At 32.7% G+C, this 16658-nt stretch overlaps 1 protein-coding gene across 6 annotated transcripts in view; it reads left to right on the top strand.

Annotated features, from left to right (window-relative positions):
* The first annotated feature begins 7 nt into the window (after positions 1–7).
* Positions 8–16658, top strand: part of LOC123005371 (uncharacterized protein CG43867) — an 82731-nt gene continuing 66080 nt past the window's right edge. For all 6 annotated transcript variants that reach the window (XM_044399086.1, XM_044399084.1, XM_044399088.1 and 3 more), the window contains exons 1-2: positions 8–169; positions 11075–11913. In XM_044399086.1, coding sequence (XP_044255021.1) covers positions 11620–11913 — 294 coding nt within the window. In that variant the 5' untranslated portion in view covers positions 8–169; positions 11075–11619. The remainder of the gene's footprint in view (positions 170–11074; positions 11914–16658) is intronic.

Genomic DNA, 16658 nt, shown 5'->3' with positions numbered 1-16658 from the left:
CATGGAAGTCAGTGTGTAGGGTGGTGTAAAGTTTTCCAAGAAAATCTAAAATTTTAAACTGATAACAATGTGAAAAAGTGTTTGTGTTACATATTTGTGTTGTGTTGACTGTTTTCTATGATATTTGCAACTTTAAAGTTTAATTTCTATATAAAAAAGCTCATTATCGGTAAGTTCCTTAATTAAATTTTAAGATTGTTTATAAAGTCAGCTGTAAAAATGTTTTTTTAATGTAGGATTGTTTTGTATTTTTGCCCGGTCTTTGATTGATTTTCACGTCCAGTGCGACTGAGTAACCGCAGAATCGTTGTAGGTTATATCTGACCTACATTTGCAAGTGTGGGATTTTATTTAAATTTAATTAAGGCTGAGTGAAAATGATCAGTAATGAATATGCCGGTATTGTCCTTGGTGGTCACAGCCGCCTTTGTGCACTCGTTCGTGGATAAACAATAAAGGTCACATCCGCCTGTCGGAATTCTCAACAGCTGACTTAAACGTAATTTATTTGATACAGGGAAAAAGTTATCTTACAACAGAAATGGGATGTCGTTTGCAAACGTATCTATTTCCCTAAATAATGGCTCGATTTATTTGCTCACACATCTTATTCCTTTTGTTTCCCCGGATCTTTTTTCCTTTATCTCTAATTCCATTCGTTTCTAGTTCACTGGTTTTATTTTCTTTTATTTGGCAATCATTTGTCTTTACGACAGTAGACTCCTTATACGTACGCCTTTTTTCTTTCCCCGAATCTAAACTATCCATATTTTTTCTTTTGCCACTCACGTATTTCATATGGCAGAGATGAAGTCGGTCATCTGTGGACAACAAACCTTCATTTACATATGATTTGTCTTTATAGGAAAGTAGCAATTTAAATGCAATCTTATTAAATAGCTTAATTTCCTGTGCAGGGATTCGCAGTCTAACGGGGGGATAATTAAACTTAATGCAGTCACAAGTTTAAAGAAATCTTCTGCAGTCTTTTGCATTCATGTGAATGAATAGTAATGGAAAAGTTACGTCGATTTCATTTTTATTGTAGTTAAAAGCCTTTTAACTTATTCGAAAAGTTTTTCTTCAATTATTGAGGCTAATTGCTCTACTTGCCATTTAACGACTTTGAAATTTCTCATAATGGTTAAACTTACACATTTGACACTAATTTCACGTTGCGAACATCGATTTTCAAGGACCTCGAATGAAAAACATCGACTAATCTGAAGTGTGTGCAATCACTTCCTGAGAACGGGCTGTCACCGAAAAGTATAGAAAATACCTAGTATTTAAAAAAAAATTGTACAAAAGTAGGATAATTTTAACTTCTATTTGAACAGTTTTTGAAAAAAAAAGTTAGTAATTTTATAGTAATTTAGTACACCTATAATTATATGATTCGATAAGGGTATTTTTTTTATAAAGTTTTGTCTTTTCACTGTTGAAATTTCATTTCAGTTTATAACCGTTTTTCCCATTATTTTATTAATATTTTTTAAATCAAAGAACTGTTGCTTTTGAGTTAATAAATTTAAAATTTGGTAAAAAGTGGAAATTTGAATTTTTTAGTTGGTCTAAACTGCAACAAAAAACTTTAGTTGTTTTTTGGGAAATTGGGGAAATATTTGACATTATTTTTCATATACTGAATTTTACTTTAACTTGTTTTTAACTATAAATTATCCTGTTTTTTTAAGAAATATATTTTTTTTACTACTGCACTTTTGATTACAGCTGCATTGACGTAAATTATAATTATGTGAGTTCGAATTTAGTTTTGCTTGAATGCTCTTCATTTTTTTAATCAGTGAAGTTACATAATTTATACATACATAATTTTTTTGAGAGAAATCATAGTTAATTGGCTGATTTATGTGGTCACCGGAGGTGACATGCTTTAAGATATTAATAAAAGTTAATTTTTTTGATTTATTAAAAACTGAATTACAGCAATTGATTGTCTGTGAGCAAGGTTAAGTCGACTTGTAAATATGGGCTGTAATCTCACAATAAATTACGTAATAATTCTCCAATAATTACCTTTTGATTTTCTATATTGTTAAGCCAATTATTTTTATTGTACTCGGCAAAATTAATAGCACATGGAACATATGTGTATAGACTTAAAGGTCACACATGTCTGCTAATTTACAAATAATATACTCAAGTTTTTCCACCCACCGGGAAACATAATTTTCGAATTTAAATAATGTGCGTTGGATAAAATCGGGGTATTTTTTTCTAAATATGTGTGGTACCGTTTTTCGTGTAGAAAGTAGGACGAAATGACATTTTAATGAGTGTACTTCATCAATGGGTTTCTAATTACTTCTGCTCGTTTCAATATTGTTTTTTCGATTGTAACTTTAAGGAGTCATTCATTAATAAATGACTTCCTTTATCTTTATTAATTGTGTACGTGCAAAAATTATTTACATATTATTCTTGGTAGCGATAATTTGTGGAATGTTCACTTGTAATAGGTTTCGCAATAAAAGCGGATTTTTGTTTGTGGTGAAAGATTATACATACTATCGGGTGTGTCACAAATAAAATAACTTGGATAAAATTGATTGATAATTTTTTCACTTGATCGATTAATAACGAATTACATTTGACTTAATGATAGGAGCCTCTCGAGAGAACGATGTTAATATTTAATAAAATGTCGACTTAATGGTTATTAATAAGGTCAGCTTTTGCGTGACGTAATTTAGATGCTACCCGTAGTTACTTTGTGTAGAAATAGGGTAATGAGGAGTGAAGTGTCTCTTTGTAGTTTTCTTTATGAGCAATGTGAATAATAAATTTTTATGAAACGAATAAAGGGTACTAAACTATCGTCATTATGTTTTATATTAGAATTTAAAAATGTTTTGTTAGTGAGTTTTATTATTCCATAACATCGTATTCGTCCAATTTCAAGAATTTATAACGGCATGAAATGCGTCTCGTTGAATCCCCGTGAATATGCAACATTTAAATGCGGAACTGTATTTGCTTTGATAATCCGAGAAACACTCACATAAAATTAGTACATGAGCATTAAGTGTTGAAACACCTCGAAAACTTGATCAATGTCACAATTTCGTTTTATAGTGATGGATTATAACGTCCTCCAGGACGCATTTTACTACGACTCTACACAACTTAGCAATTCGTGTGAAAAGACCTTTTGTTTCCACCCGAAACAATACCTATACATTGCAGCTTTATCAGAATACAACGGCGTGAATTTATCAAACTTAATATTGAATCAGTTCGCCTGCAAGGGTGGAATTTTAATCGTCATCATCCACAAAATCTCTTTGAAACTTTCGCCACGGATTGTCCTCAGTCTGGATTTATTTAATTGGAATTTTCGAGTGTAGGAAATTGTTTGAGTTGCGGTTGCAATTGCATCCAGTTGGCAAGCGCTTGTCAGCGACCAATGCAGGAATATCTGGTATTAAATTCCAGTAAAATTCAAATAGCGTCGCAGTAAATAACTGTCTCGTATATCGCAAATGGCGACAAGCGTTATATATCTACAATGGTATATTGAAACAGTGCAGATAATATCACAATATCTCCGAAAATCGATGTCAAAGTACCATTTGCATAGCTCGTAAAGCGGATGGTGTGAAGTAAGTACACCCTCGGTAATGTAGTCCATTTGGATTTTATAGGTAGGTGATACTTTGTTGGTTATGCAGACAGATGTATGGTTGGAAAAACGAACATGGCATTCATATTGATGTGCTGTTCATTTGTCTATTTCCTTTTTTGTTGATTCCGGGATGTTTGAATAATAATAATGCCGCCGTAGGAAAACAATAGTGGGAGGACAGGATGGAGACACCATCAAACTAATGAATGAGTTGCGACATGGGTACAGAGTTTCCAATCATTCAATCAAACAAAAAATCTCATTTCACGTTTATGTATAAAGTACAAAGTTAGACCTGAAAATGCATTAAAAAAGTTAAAATTTTCGTTAATAAGAATAAGTCTACGTAAACGATTTTTTCCTTTTCGCGAGAAGGCGAAAAATCGCAATTTTTCTCAATTTTACGAATAGTGAACATGAGAAGTTTCAGTACTTGCTAGTGGATGCAGTTTTCATAATCTGCGTCTCTCTGGGGTCGATCCGTGAAATTAATTTTTCCTTCCGTTTTGCCATTCCAAAGTTTGAAATGTTAATCACCGTCGGCATTAGGTTCCGAACAGGAAGTTTTGTTCGTTGCAGTCTAATTTCTTAATTTTGTTAATCCTTTATCGTCTTCACCGACGAATTTTCCGGTTTAATGGTCAACAACTGTTAGTAATGACTGCATTAAGAGCTGGTAATTGGAAAAATTAACTGAAATCAGAACGGGAAGCAAGGAAAATAATAAGGGGAAAGACATTAGTGAGTTCCTAAAATATCACCAGAGTATACGCCCGCCGTCTCGATATATCGCCGTCTACAATTAGACGGGTTTTAATTTGTGTGTTACAGTTTCGTTCAGTTTAATCATTCGCAGAGGATGTGTATGTAATGCTTGACGGAACACAAGCACGGGTATGTAAGTTTGTAATGTTTGATATTGAAATATACACAAGCAATTTGTATTTTGTATGACTAACGTTTTCATTGCTTTGAGACATAATTAATTAATTTTAGTTCTGAAAGTGGGCGGCATGTGGCAAAGGGTCTGATGAGAAAATTACAGACTTGTAGATTATTTAATGTTGATTTAAATTCCGGTGCCTGGATTAAGTCATTTCCTCACAGCTAATATATATTTTGTGAGAATCAAATTTACAACTAAAATATTTTTTCTCATTAGAGTTAAAAATTTGATTGTCAAAAAAAGATGGTTCGGATGCATTAGTTATTATGGACAGAGTTTTGAAAGTAATAGTTACGAATTTCTTTTTGTGCAAAGTTTGCACAAGTGCGGTAGAGTTTTTAAAGTTGTTTTGTAATTTATTTTGACCTATATTTTTTGGAACATAAAACCGCAGGTGTGTTGCTTAATTTTCACAGTGGACCTATTTTTTACCAGCTGTAACACGATTTAATGTTTTGAACGAAACTTTGGCAATAATACGCAACTAGGTATTTCAGCCAACACAATAAAAGTAAATTTTTGATGATGTTTTTCTTTTTATTTTGTATACAGTTTATTACGTCATTTTAAAAACATTCAAGTCTCTAATTTTCGTCTCGTATTATAGTCGTATATATTTTATAACGTTCTTTTTTATATTTGATACCGCTTATTTTTGTCATTTATTTGGATTGTAAGCTTTTATATAGGGCTATTTAACAAAGTTTTGTTGCACAATGTAAAAGTTTAATAAAAATGTTACACTGGTATAAAGCGTCTTCTTTTACGGCTACATAAATTGTCAAAGTGCTCATCTTCGATTGAGATAAATCTTCTTTCATTATTGGCCAGGAATATAACATTTTTTATTTTATTTTTTTGTATTTATCGTCGAATATGGCAAATATTTATAAAAAATAACCCGATTTTCTTTGGTAAACCATCATCATATTCTTCTAATTTTTCATTTGATCTATGTAAAGCCAAGTCTTAGCATCGTTCGATTTAACATCGAGTCTGGGAGTTTGGGGTGTCTGATCTCGTTCTCTTTTTGAAGTGAGCCTTTCACGTCATTATTGGCTTCCCGAGTTAAGTTCGCATTATAACGTCCTCCATCTCTTCCGATCCGCTTTCGAACACACGCGAATTTTAATGGTACCGATGTGTGATGCTTATATTGAATTTAACATGGCCCAGATCGATCCTCTATCACAAAGGAAAAGAGGTTTAAAACTCCTCGACCAGATTCGATTCGATTTCTTTGTCCAATTTTTCGCCGAGGATGTGCGTTTTCAATAAGACAAATTTTACGAAACGAGTGTACACTTTCCGGCGATTAAACGCTTGGATTGTAAGTGCTATTCGCTCTTTATATTGTATGTAAATTTTTACAGTTATCAAGGGGGATTTTTGGGTCGAGGTGCTTTTCGCCAGATATGGCGATATGTGTTACAATGGCTCGAAATTGTTGATCTTTTCAGAGGAACGATTTTTTTTAATTAAACACGAAATTCAATAAATTGGAGGAATAAAGAGATTCTGGGCACCTAATTGTGAACCGCAGACGAAAAGTAAATTCCATCTTTTTACAGAGTCGTAAAAAGAGGAAATTTTATGATTAATAAGTGAAATTTCTTTTTTGTCGGCATATAAATGGGCTCGGTAAAACGTTTTGGTTCAAAGTAGATGTGAAAAAATGCAATTTTATGTTTTGAGGAAGCCACTTCTTTCGGGTCGTAATTAAATTTAATTACTAAATGGGGTGTAAAAAACGTTCTTTTATAAATTTATAATTCACTTTGAGGTTTCTTGTGACCAATTGATGGATTTTTTTTATTCGCAATACCTGAAAAAAATAACACCCTATTTCAACGATCTTGACGTTGTAAGTATGGTGATTAAAAATACGTTCGCGGAATAAACCACATGCATAAATATCTCAGCCCTTGCGTTACGAAATAAATCTACGACCGAAATTAAAAGCGTTGGTCGAAAGGGGTGGCAAAAAATAAACGAGGAGAACGGATGGTAGATTTAATCTGGAAAAAAGCTTCAGACAAGGATAAAATACGTTTTATTTAGTTTCAAATGTTTTATTATAGCCACAAGGGTTTTAATTTGACCTTAAAAGATGTTACGCTTTTTGTTTATTTTTCATTAGTATAACGTTTTTCTCAAAATTTTCTCTTTTAGTTATCGCCAGCTTGTAACATAAAAATACACAATCCAATTTTACACTTGTTGATTTTAATTGCTCACCACCAACACGCCAATAAACAAAGTTTTAGCCTGACCATATTTTTTATTTTTTGGCTCAAATTTTAATGAAAATTCTGGAGCGCATTTTACGCTATTATTTTCGCAATAAAAGCTCGCAGATTAACGACGACCAGTTCTCTTCGACGTCGTAATTTTGAGTAAATAACTTAAAGCGATTTTCGTTGATGATATTTTAAGTCAATTAAAACCCTTGTTTTGGCCGAGGCGTGGAAAATATCAACTTTCTTATGGGGAAAACGAAAAGCTAAATAAATTGGTGTATTAGAGGTACACTAATGCTTAAAATTAATGACGCTTCTCGAATCTACTGCATGGTCTGAAAAATCGAAATTAACCGAAGATAATTAGAGTTTATTTTCTGTTTCACAAAAAGTGGGACAAGAATAGCACACTTAGAACATCAGTATGGTCTTTCTAGAGTTACTAACGATTTCTAAAGGTAAAGACAATGTTTTCTCCAAGTTTAGTAATTGAAGTTATTTATGCTTAGGCTCTTGATAAACTTAATCCGGTTCTAGCTACGAGGCAGAGACAAAACTAAAAAAAAGCTTTTGTCTAGATAATAATTTCCTTAAGCTTTAATAAACCTCCTGAGAGAACTAGGCAGCTTCTCCACTCATTCTCATCAATTTCATAAAAAAGGCTTTTCTTTTTACGTGAACCCGTTCTTTTTGAGACAATATTATTTTTGGAACGTTCTCTGAAGAGGATAAACGGAAGTTGTTAAATATACGATCTTTGTTTGTTTTCGTCTTTTTAGTCCAGACAGCTGCATACAAGTTTCATTAACTATAGAAACAGTATGAAGAGATAGTAAAAATAGTAACATCCCAAAGAGTTTTCATCACAGGTCTAATTGAATTTAGTAGCGAAATGGTTTTAGTTCATCTCGAAGGTGAGCGCTAAGGGCGACGATATCAATCTCGAGTTCAATCTTGAAGGGTTCCTTTTTAGAAAAAAAGTAAAGAGGGGGAATAATAAAAAATCGTGGCCTGACGTCACATAAAAAGATCTACCCTCCGGCAAGAAATACCTGAGTACAGAAAACTGTTAAAATATGCTCGGAAATAAGTTTAAAATTCGCGCTGAAACCGTTAGCGGAAGTGAGATAAGACGAATATAAACAAGTGGTGTCAGTGTTGAGGGTGAATTTTCCCTTCTCTACGGACCTAAGAGATAAGCGATAGGCGTAATCGGACACATTATTTACCGGGGGGACTGTTTTTTTAAGGACAAACCTGCAAATTGGGATTCTGGAGAGAGAATGCTGAGAGTTGACGAGCGAGAATTTAAAACGGCGCAAATGTTTCATAATAGAATTTGGATTATTGAATTGATAACAGACGCGAACAAAACCAGATGGGGAGAACTGTCGGAATAAAACTTTGCGATACTCTAATAAGAAAAAAAAAACCACTCGGAAACAAATCGAAAGCAATCTTCCTTGTAAACGTTATCTTAATTTGGTCGGAGTGAGACCCTCATCATCTCCCGCGACACCTAAAATAGTTCGATATCATCTATCCCTATCTAGACATTTATTGAATGCGTATCATATGCAAAATGCCCTTTTGTCATACCCATTGCCATAAATTCAGGATTTGAGGATACGACCCCTTATCATAATCACAACTTTTGTAAAGCTTTCACCTACGGAGGGTCATTCTTGATAAAAATATCGCAACGGATCAGGAGCATACTTTTATGTTCGAGAGGAACTGAGAAATGTGGGATCGTATTTTTTGACCAAAATCCACAAAATAAATTCGGGAACAATAAAGAATCCTTGCCTACACCCCTTTAAATAAAATTTTGTGACAAATAGGGTCGAAAACGTATCACCTTTGCATGAATTTTCTTTCAATAGACAATTTCGTGAGCAGAAAAACGATAAAACGGGAAATATGATGTTTTCAGGAATATCCTTTACAAAATGTGATGTGATAGGTAAATTTTCGGAAAAAATATTTGAAGAGTATATTCGCAGGAATAAATTCGAAAATTTCTTAAAGAATTTCTCTGTTTGAGTTGAAAATTAAAATTGTATTTCAAATCAAGAGTTTAAGACGTAAGACGTATGGACTCTCATCATTCTTGCAAAAGTGGAGACAAATTAAATTTTGTATCCGATTTTGTTACAGATAAAAGCATTGCTGGACACCGTTTTTCTTCAACTGTTAGTAGTTAGTAGTAATGAATAATAGTTGTACATTTAACAAAAAACGAATCGTGAATTTTTTATTGGAGGGACAATCTTATTCGATTCTTCTTTAAAATGAATAATATTTAATTTATAAATGTTTTGTTGGGCTCTCTGTACGTAGAGTTTGAATTATCTGGTGTATTCCGTCAATCTGTTGTGTTTTTGTGTGAATAGTTTGATAACGGATGGGAGTGTATCTCGTCTCCATGAGAATCAGTTGGTCTACCCTTGGGTCCTAATAGATCATTAGAGGAAGGGTAATTTGGAGCCCGGCCAGGTCATCAGAGGCCGGAGATGATGATCAGCATCGGCCACCCGGAAATAGGGTCAATCTGGTTGCGATGTTGTCCCTCTTCATCTTCTCAAACCATCCAATCACAGTAAACGAATTTTTAAATTGAATTAGGGTAAATGGGCGTCGTTTTTCTTGTTGGAAATGTTGACAAGATATAAATAATTACGTAGTGATTGAATTTCCGAGGGAGGGTTTAACGAAATTTAAAGAAAAAAAATTAGCATATATTTGTCAAACATTTTACGAGAACAAAACATCGGATTTCGAAGCGTATCTTCGGAAAACTAGTTAGAGGCGTTATGAAATATACATGTTTCGAGTATTACAATTTTAGAAATTGAGATTTTCCAATATCAATACGAAAGTTATATTGAGTTTGAAATTGATCTGGCGTATTTGCACCTCGGTACAAGACTCGGGGGATTGCAATACTAAATGTTCAGCTTCGCTTTGATATTTTCCATAATTTTACGTTAAATTCAGAATAGACGGATCGCTGGTCGTGAGGAAATACTTCAGAAGGAATATAAATGATAGACACATGTGTCAAGCATAATAAACACGTGTGTTACCAACGTGAAGTGAGAAAAAACACCACTTGTTAAGTCACTTAATCGACTTTGCATCTCTTCACTTTGTTTTGGAGTTTAATGATAATGGAACGTAATAATAAAAATTGTTTACGTCGAATTTGTTACGTTTAGGGGATAATAAATTGGAGGAAAAAAGTTGTTGATGTCGCTGTCATTCCAATCAATTTTCCTGATTGCCCCCGAAGCGGAAAATTATTACAGTGTCTTCAGTAAACTTTTCGCCATTTTATCGAAGCCTAACAAAACAACGAGTTTTCACGTTTACGCCTTTCGTGCAAAAAATCTACGGTCAGTTTCCTTGTTCTTATATCAAGGATCGTTTATTATCACAGCTCGGATGTCGGAAAAACGCATACAAAAACTAGCCATCGGAAAAACCTCATGACAGTGTAGGGAAACATGTTTGATGGTTTTTCTGAACGTGACTTTTTGAACTTGAACAGTAATGCGATATTGCATATTATTAAAAATATTCGAGTTTAATTAGTTATGAACAAGTTATGAATGTTTCATATTTGTGGGTTATTTAACATAATTCTGCAGTAAATGGTATATTTTACTTTTGATTTTGGAGATTTATTAATTCATTAAAGTATCTGATATAAAATGAAAATATATTTGGTGTGTTACCTTTTTAATGGGTTCTATACACGCGATGTGTTTTAACGCTAAAAATGAAATGTGTGTTAACACAAAGTAATTATGAAACCGCCCAAACATCAGCATCACTGAAAATTGTTTTGCATTAATGTATTATTCTAAAATGAAATTTAAAAACAATTTTTGTTTGTTAGATACGTTTTTTTTAAACGTTTTTTTTTCCAATCTACTTATTATATAGAAGATTTTTGGTTTTATTTGTAATAAGATAAGCTTTTAAAAATTTTACAAAACAACGGTTGTTTACAATTTATACTCCTCTGCACCACCTACGGTAACCAATTCTATTATGTATCAAATGTAACATGTGTAGGTATTGGCAGTTGTTGGATTGTTAAATATTTCAAGAGTTGGAAGATAATTGCGGAAGTGGTTTCAAGTTGTCATTTTTGCTACTGACTGATGGTAGCAGCAATGAAAGTGTCACCACATGGTTCCATAAATTTGACTGTTTGCTTTTTTGTTTCAGATATAAAAGCCGCCGTCGTCCATTAAGTCTTCGAAGAAGAAATATTTATGAAAATCAAACATAAATAAGTATATAGGTGTTGAAAATTATAAAGTGTTGTTTATATTTGTTGAATCGATGTTGTTATATGAGTACGTCATCGAATTTATTAAATAGAAGTGCGTTCAACAAGCGCCGTGTTTATATGCGATGAAATGAATGAATGATTCAATGTTTATTAGTAAAAGAGAGAGATCCAAGATACATACACACGACCTTACAACTTATAGCTTCTATTATAAGGTCAATGGCCATGCATTTCTCAGCTTAGAGATGTCTGCACTCAGTATGCGTTTAGACTTTCGTAGTACTCTTACTTAAAGATTACCAAGACTTGTTTTCTTTTTTCTTCAAACACCCACTGAAAATGATACGCGGTTGTGATTCGTAACTTCCATCCAGAAACCTTAGATTGTTTAAATTAGTGTTTTCCTTGTTAAGTTTCAATTTGTTTTAATAATGGAAGTGACTTAAGTCGAGTTGTTTTGTTAATCAAAGTTTGAAAAATGGCTGAGGATTCCGCGAGTTCGCGACGGTTGAGTCAAATCTTCGATCCTTTGTCGCGGTTGACGGAATTGACGAGGAGTTCCCACTCGACACCGTCGTCGCCGCGTCTTCTTCCGCGTCGACCAAGAGACGTCACCTCGGCCATGCCACCGCTAGACGGGCTGGATTCTGGACCGAGTCGTGTCGTCGATCCCAACAATGTTAATTGGCAAGAAAGATGTCTCGAATTGCAACTAGAACTGCACAGGAGTCGGACGCAGGCCACCAGGACGAGGGACATGCTGCGAGAAAAGGTACAAGAACAATTAAATGAATACATTTCTCTTGATTTTTTATTGTGTCTCAAACTTATGTGTGTTACAAATTAGTAACAGAGGGTGAGCATCTTAAAGACAAAAATTTAGTGACGGTTGTTAATAAAGAAGTAATTCCATGCCAAAACGATCACTTTTAAAACTCATTGTTTATGATTTTCGTAAATTTGCGATATGTTATAGAACGTGTAAAAATAAGTGACACGGATTCCACCGTTTTTTATTTTTTCAATGTATGTTGAAAAAACAGAGATGTACAAAATTAAGTACGTTGTAACAAAAAAAAATATATCTAAAGAACAAATCAACATATTGAAACGTTTTTTTTTTAAATAATAGATATAAGTAGCTACACTACGGACGTGATAATACATGTATTCTAAAAATGTGTTATTAACAAATAATTTAAAAATAAATCGTTTAAACATAAAAATAAACAATTATGCAGTTTATTAAATTTCTCAAAAAAATTATGTAAAAACTTTCATATTTTTACTATGTCTTCACATAAGTTTCAAGACGGAAATGGCTGAAAAAAACATTTTTTTGAGGGTGCTGCATAGTGCATGATCCCCTAGATCATCTGAAAGTAGCGTTTCCTTAGAAATTAAATAGAAAAATTATCAATTACCGTCACTAATAAACTGTTGTATAGAAAACACATCATTTCTAATAACTTATTAACATTTTTTTTTTTTTTAAATATCAATAATAAATACAAATTTCTCCGTTGAGGATGAGTACGCTCTATATTTTTTTATTTTATTTTTGATATTAGAATAAAAGTATGTAGATTTCGCGTACCTTTTATGAGCTTCGCTCCACTAAAACGATCATTTAAAGAATCGCAAAGTCTTTCACATATTACGTTTTGCTATTCAGGGTGTGTCAAATCCCGGACCAACGTGACATAGCATTAATTAATTAATTAATTAATTAAGTTTAAATTTTGCACTTTGACTCTATTTGTTTCTGTGGGAAAAATAATATTCCATGTTTTTTTGCTATAAGCTATTAGAAGAGGAAACAAGGAAGCTGTATCCTAAATTGTAACTCTGTCTAATGTTATTTGTGGCTTTTATTGGCAAAATTATTGTACCTTTATTAAATAATTATAAAAAAACATATACAAGATCATCAATATCATTAAATAGACATAAAAAATGTCAAATTTCAAAAAATAAATGTAAATTTTTTTTGACAGATTGAATTTTTTTAACATTTTTTTCATGTTCCTGGTATCTTACCTTACATGCCATGTCACCTTGGTCCGGGAATTTTGACACACCCTGTATAGCAAAACGTAATATGTGAAATATTTGGGAAATATTTACTCAACCGAAGAATTTGTTTTTATTATTGATATTTTTTGAAAAATAAATGTTAATAAGTTATTGGAAATTATGTGTTTTTTTAGAACAGATTATTAGTGACGGTAATTGGTAATTTTTCTAAGAAAACGCTACTTTCAGGCGATCCTGAAGTAAAAATGTGAGTTTTTACATAAATTTTTTGAGAATTTTAAAAACCTGCGTAATTGTTTATTTTTTTGTTTAAACAATATATTTTTAAATTATTTTTTACTAACAAATTTTTAGGATACATGTATTATCACGTCCGTAATGTACCTATTTATACCTATCTATTATCTAAAAAAAATCGTTTCAATATCTTGATTTGTTCTTTAGATAAATTCTTTTTGCTACGAGGTACTTAATTTTGTACATCCCTTTTTTTCAACATACATTGAAAAAATAAAAAACGGTGAAATACGTGTCACTTATTTTTACACCTTCTATAACATATCTCAAATTTACGCAAATCAGAAACAATGAGTTTTAAAAGTGATCGTTTTGTCATGGAATTACTCAAAGGGATATCTCTGATGCACCTAAAATAACAAATAAAAAGGCGGAATGAAAAAATACAAAAATACCTCTGTGAATATTTTATTAAAAAACTTAAAACTTTAAGAATGAAATCGTTCGTGGAAAAATTATCGCTTCTTTTGAAAATTGAAAATATTTCACAATACATGTTTTTATTATAATTCTATGCATTCATTGGCTTCAAAAAGCTCTTTGAGTAATTTTTTTTGTAAAATTTCAGTTGCAAAAATACGTGACGATTGGAGTGCACCACCGTCATGTTGCTTTTCATTTTAGTGGCACGTTGCTTTTTTAATTATTATTTTAATTATCGCGTCTGTTTTCACATGGCATCCAATCTCATGCGAAGGAAATTGTGTTGTGTGTCCGATATGAGTTTAATCATTGATAAAATTTATTTTGCAACAGATTGTATAGGGTCCTGAACCGAACCCTTGTCATATAACACTCGCAACACGCCAACACAGAACCCCATGTTTTTTTACACAATTCGACCCCCGGTTCCAACAAATATTAAACCCGATCGGTTCTCACATCAGCAGCGATAAATTATATCAAGTTGGGCGTTTTACGAAAATAGAATTCTGTTTATGACATGATATTTATGAAGAGAAAAAGAAAGATCAGAGATCACCGCGATATCGATGGAGTTTCTCAGATTTGTAACTTTGGAGTATGTTAGTTTTTTTTGTGGATTAAGTAGAAAACTAGATGCTTGTAGGAATGAAGCCGCGTCGAGGGAACGATACGGTTCGTTTCTTTATTACGTAACGTGGAAGCTATGATCGTTTGCATGTATTTTTGGCCCCAAGTGAAATCTTATCTCGTAATGGTATGAAAGATGTTTCACTTCGCGCCGAATAGATAGAAGACATTTTACGAGAGAATCGAGACAGGTGATTACTTTAGTGGAGAGTAGTTCGAGCGACCTGATTTAATTGATTTTTGTTAAAACAGGAAAAGATTCTTGTAGGGAAATAAATTTATAACGTATGGTTTAAGGATTATGTTTTATAGTATATTTTTAAAAAGTTTGATCCTTTTTGGAAGCGGGTGGGATCGTGAAAGGTTTTGTGATATGATATGGGAAATGTCCCCTAAGATATGGCCAAGCAGATACGAAGCTCTCTCGAATTCATAAATAATAAATGGCCGATCAAATATTCATGTCTTTGTGATCTCGCGGCCTTCTGTGCATCGTACGCGTGTTCGAATATGGATAACTTGACACTTTAAATATGCAAGAAATCTGCCATATAGAGGGGTGAAAAGTACCTAATTTACAAATTTATTTGAATTGTACGGTTTCTTTACGTGATTGCTTGTTGAATATACGTAATGGGGATATTATACTACGGAACTTTGAATTAAATTATGAATACGTTATAAGTTGGACGGTATTGAGGATTTAGTGAAACTTTAATGGAATTACAAGAAATACATCTAGTCTATATACAGACTTGCAGTATGGAATGGCTTATTTTGGCAAATTTTGGAAGCTTACAAATGTAAAAAGCCTTTATCTTAGTTTGTAGATCAAATCTCTCGTTTTTTTCTCATTTTCTTATGATTTGAAAAGGAATATAATTTTCTGGTTAATGGTTAGGTAATGGTTTTATATTTAATGTTAATGAATATTTTTTGTGTTCTAATTTTAGCGGTTTTAAGAATTTCACAGTTTTCTAAGCACAAAAATTGTTATTTCCGGTTGATACTGATATCTTGAAATTAGTTTTGCAGAATTTATGAACCATAAATTTTAGAACACCATTTATAAAAATTAAATGATATTCTTGAAATTGTTTTTTAAAAATATGAACATTTTACAGAATGTATCTAACTGTTTAGGTTTAGGTAAATTGTACAATTTGTCTTATATTAGAGTTATTTTAGAGTTCTTAATTGAGCTAATTTATAACTCGGATTGATTAATTATGAAAAGGTCGCGTTTATTTTATAGGGCCAGTTGTAAAGTTAAGTCGTAAATAGAGTCGAGTAATTTGTGATAGATTTGCGTAATTTATAGCCGACCCTTTGTAGTCCCTTGCAGCAACAAAGTTTTTCGAAAATTGGTCATAAATTAAGTAAATTTAGAGGTGACCAAATAGTTATATTTAACGATTTTAGTTAAATGTATGGATGATAACACACTTGGCGAATTTCAGAGAACTTTAATTGCACTTCCGGCCGCGTTTTCTATTACCATCCTCGTATTTGAGTAACGAAATGACATTTGTGACCGAACGACAGGCTATTTGTACAGCCCGAATTAATTTGGCTTGTTCAAACACGATGACGTCTTCTTCTCAAAAGCGGTCGTCCACCTACTACATACGATTGTTGGAATCGACTAACAGACACAGCGATTATGTGTGAACGACGATAGAATGGAAAAGTGAAAAAGCAGTTTATTAACTGGATAGTATATTATACCTTTAGCCGTATAACGACTAGCGCCGTAATTATGTGTACTTTAATTTTCAATTATCTGCCGGTTCATAGCGAACATTTCGCCTTTCGAAACAGGCAATACTGTTATGAGTGCTGCTATCGTATTAGTGAAACAATTTGCATATGAACCGATTGTGTATTTTCCCAACCGGAAACTTTTCCACCTTAAACAATTTTAAAAACAATTTGAGCGGAGCTTTTAATCTCCACATTTAATTAAAAAATACGTGGAAGACCCGAGGGAACATTTCGAAAATGCTGCCACTAAACGAAACGCATCAATCCGCAATCACACGATTCCAAATAACGGATTTTGCGTTAAATAATTCGATTTTAGCTGCTGTTGTTGTTATGTAACAGGTGAACAGAGAGGTGAGTGCCGAC

Source organism: Tribolium madens, unplaced genomic scaffold (assembly GCF_015345945.1).
Source record: "Tribolium madens isolate multiple individuals breed KSU strain unplaced genomic scaffold, Tmad_KSU_1.1 Scaffold_20;HRSCAF=117;Tcas5.2_LG4, whole genome shotgun sequence".
Lineage (NCBI taxonomy): Eukaryota > Metazoa > Arthropoda > Insecta > Coleoptera > Tenebrionidae > Tribolium > Tribolium madens.
Note: the sequence above shows the minus strand (reverse complement) of the source record. Positions and strands in the feature narration are given on the sequence as shown.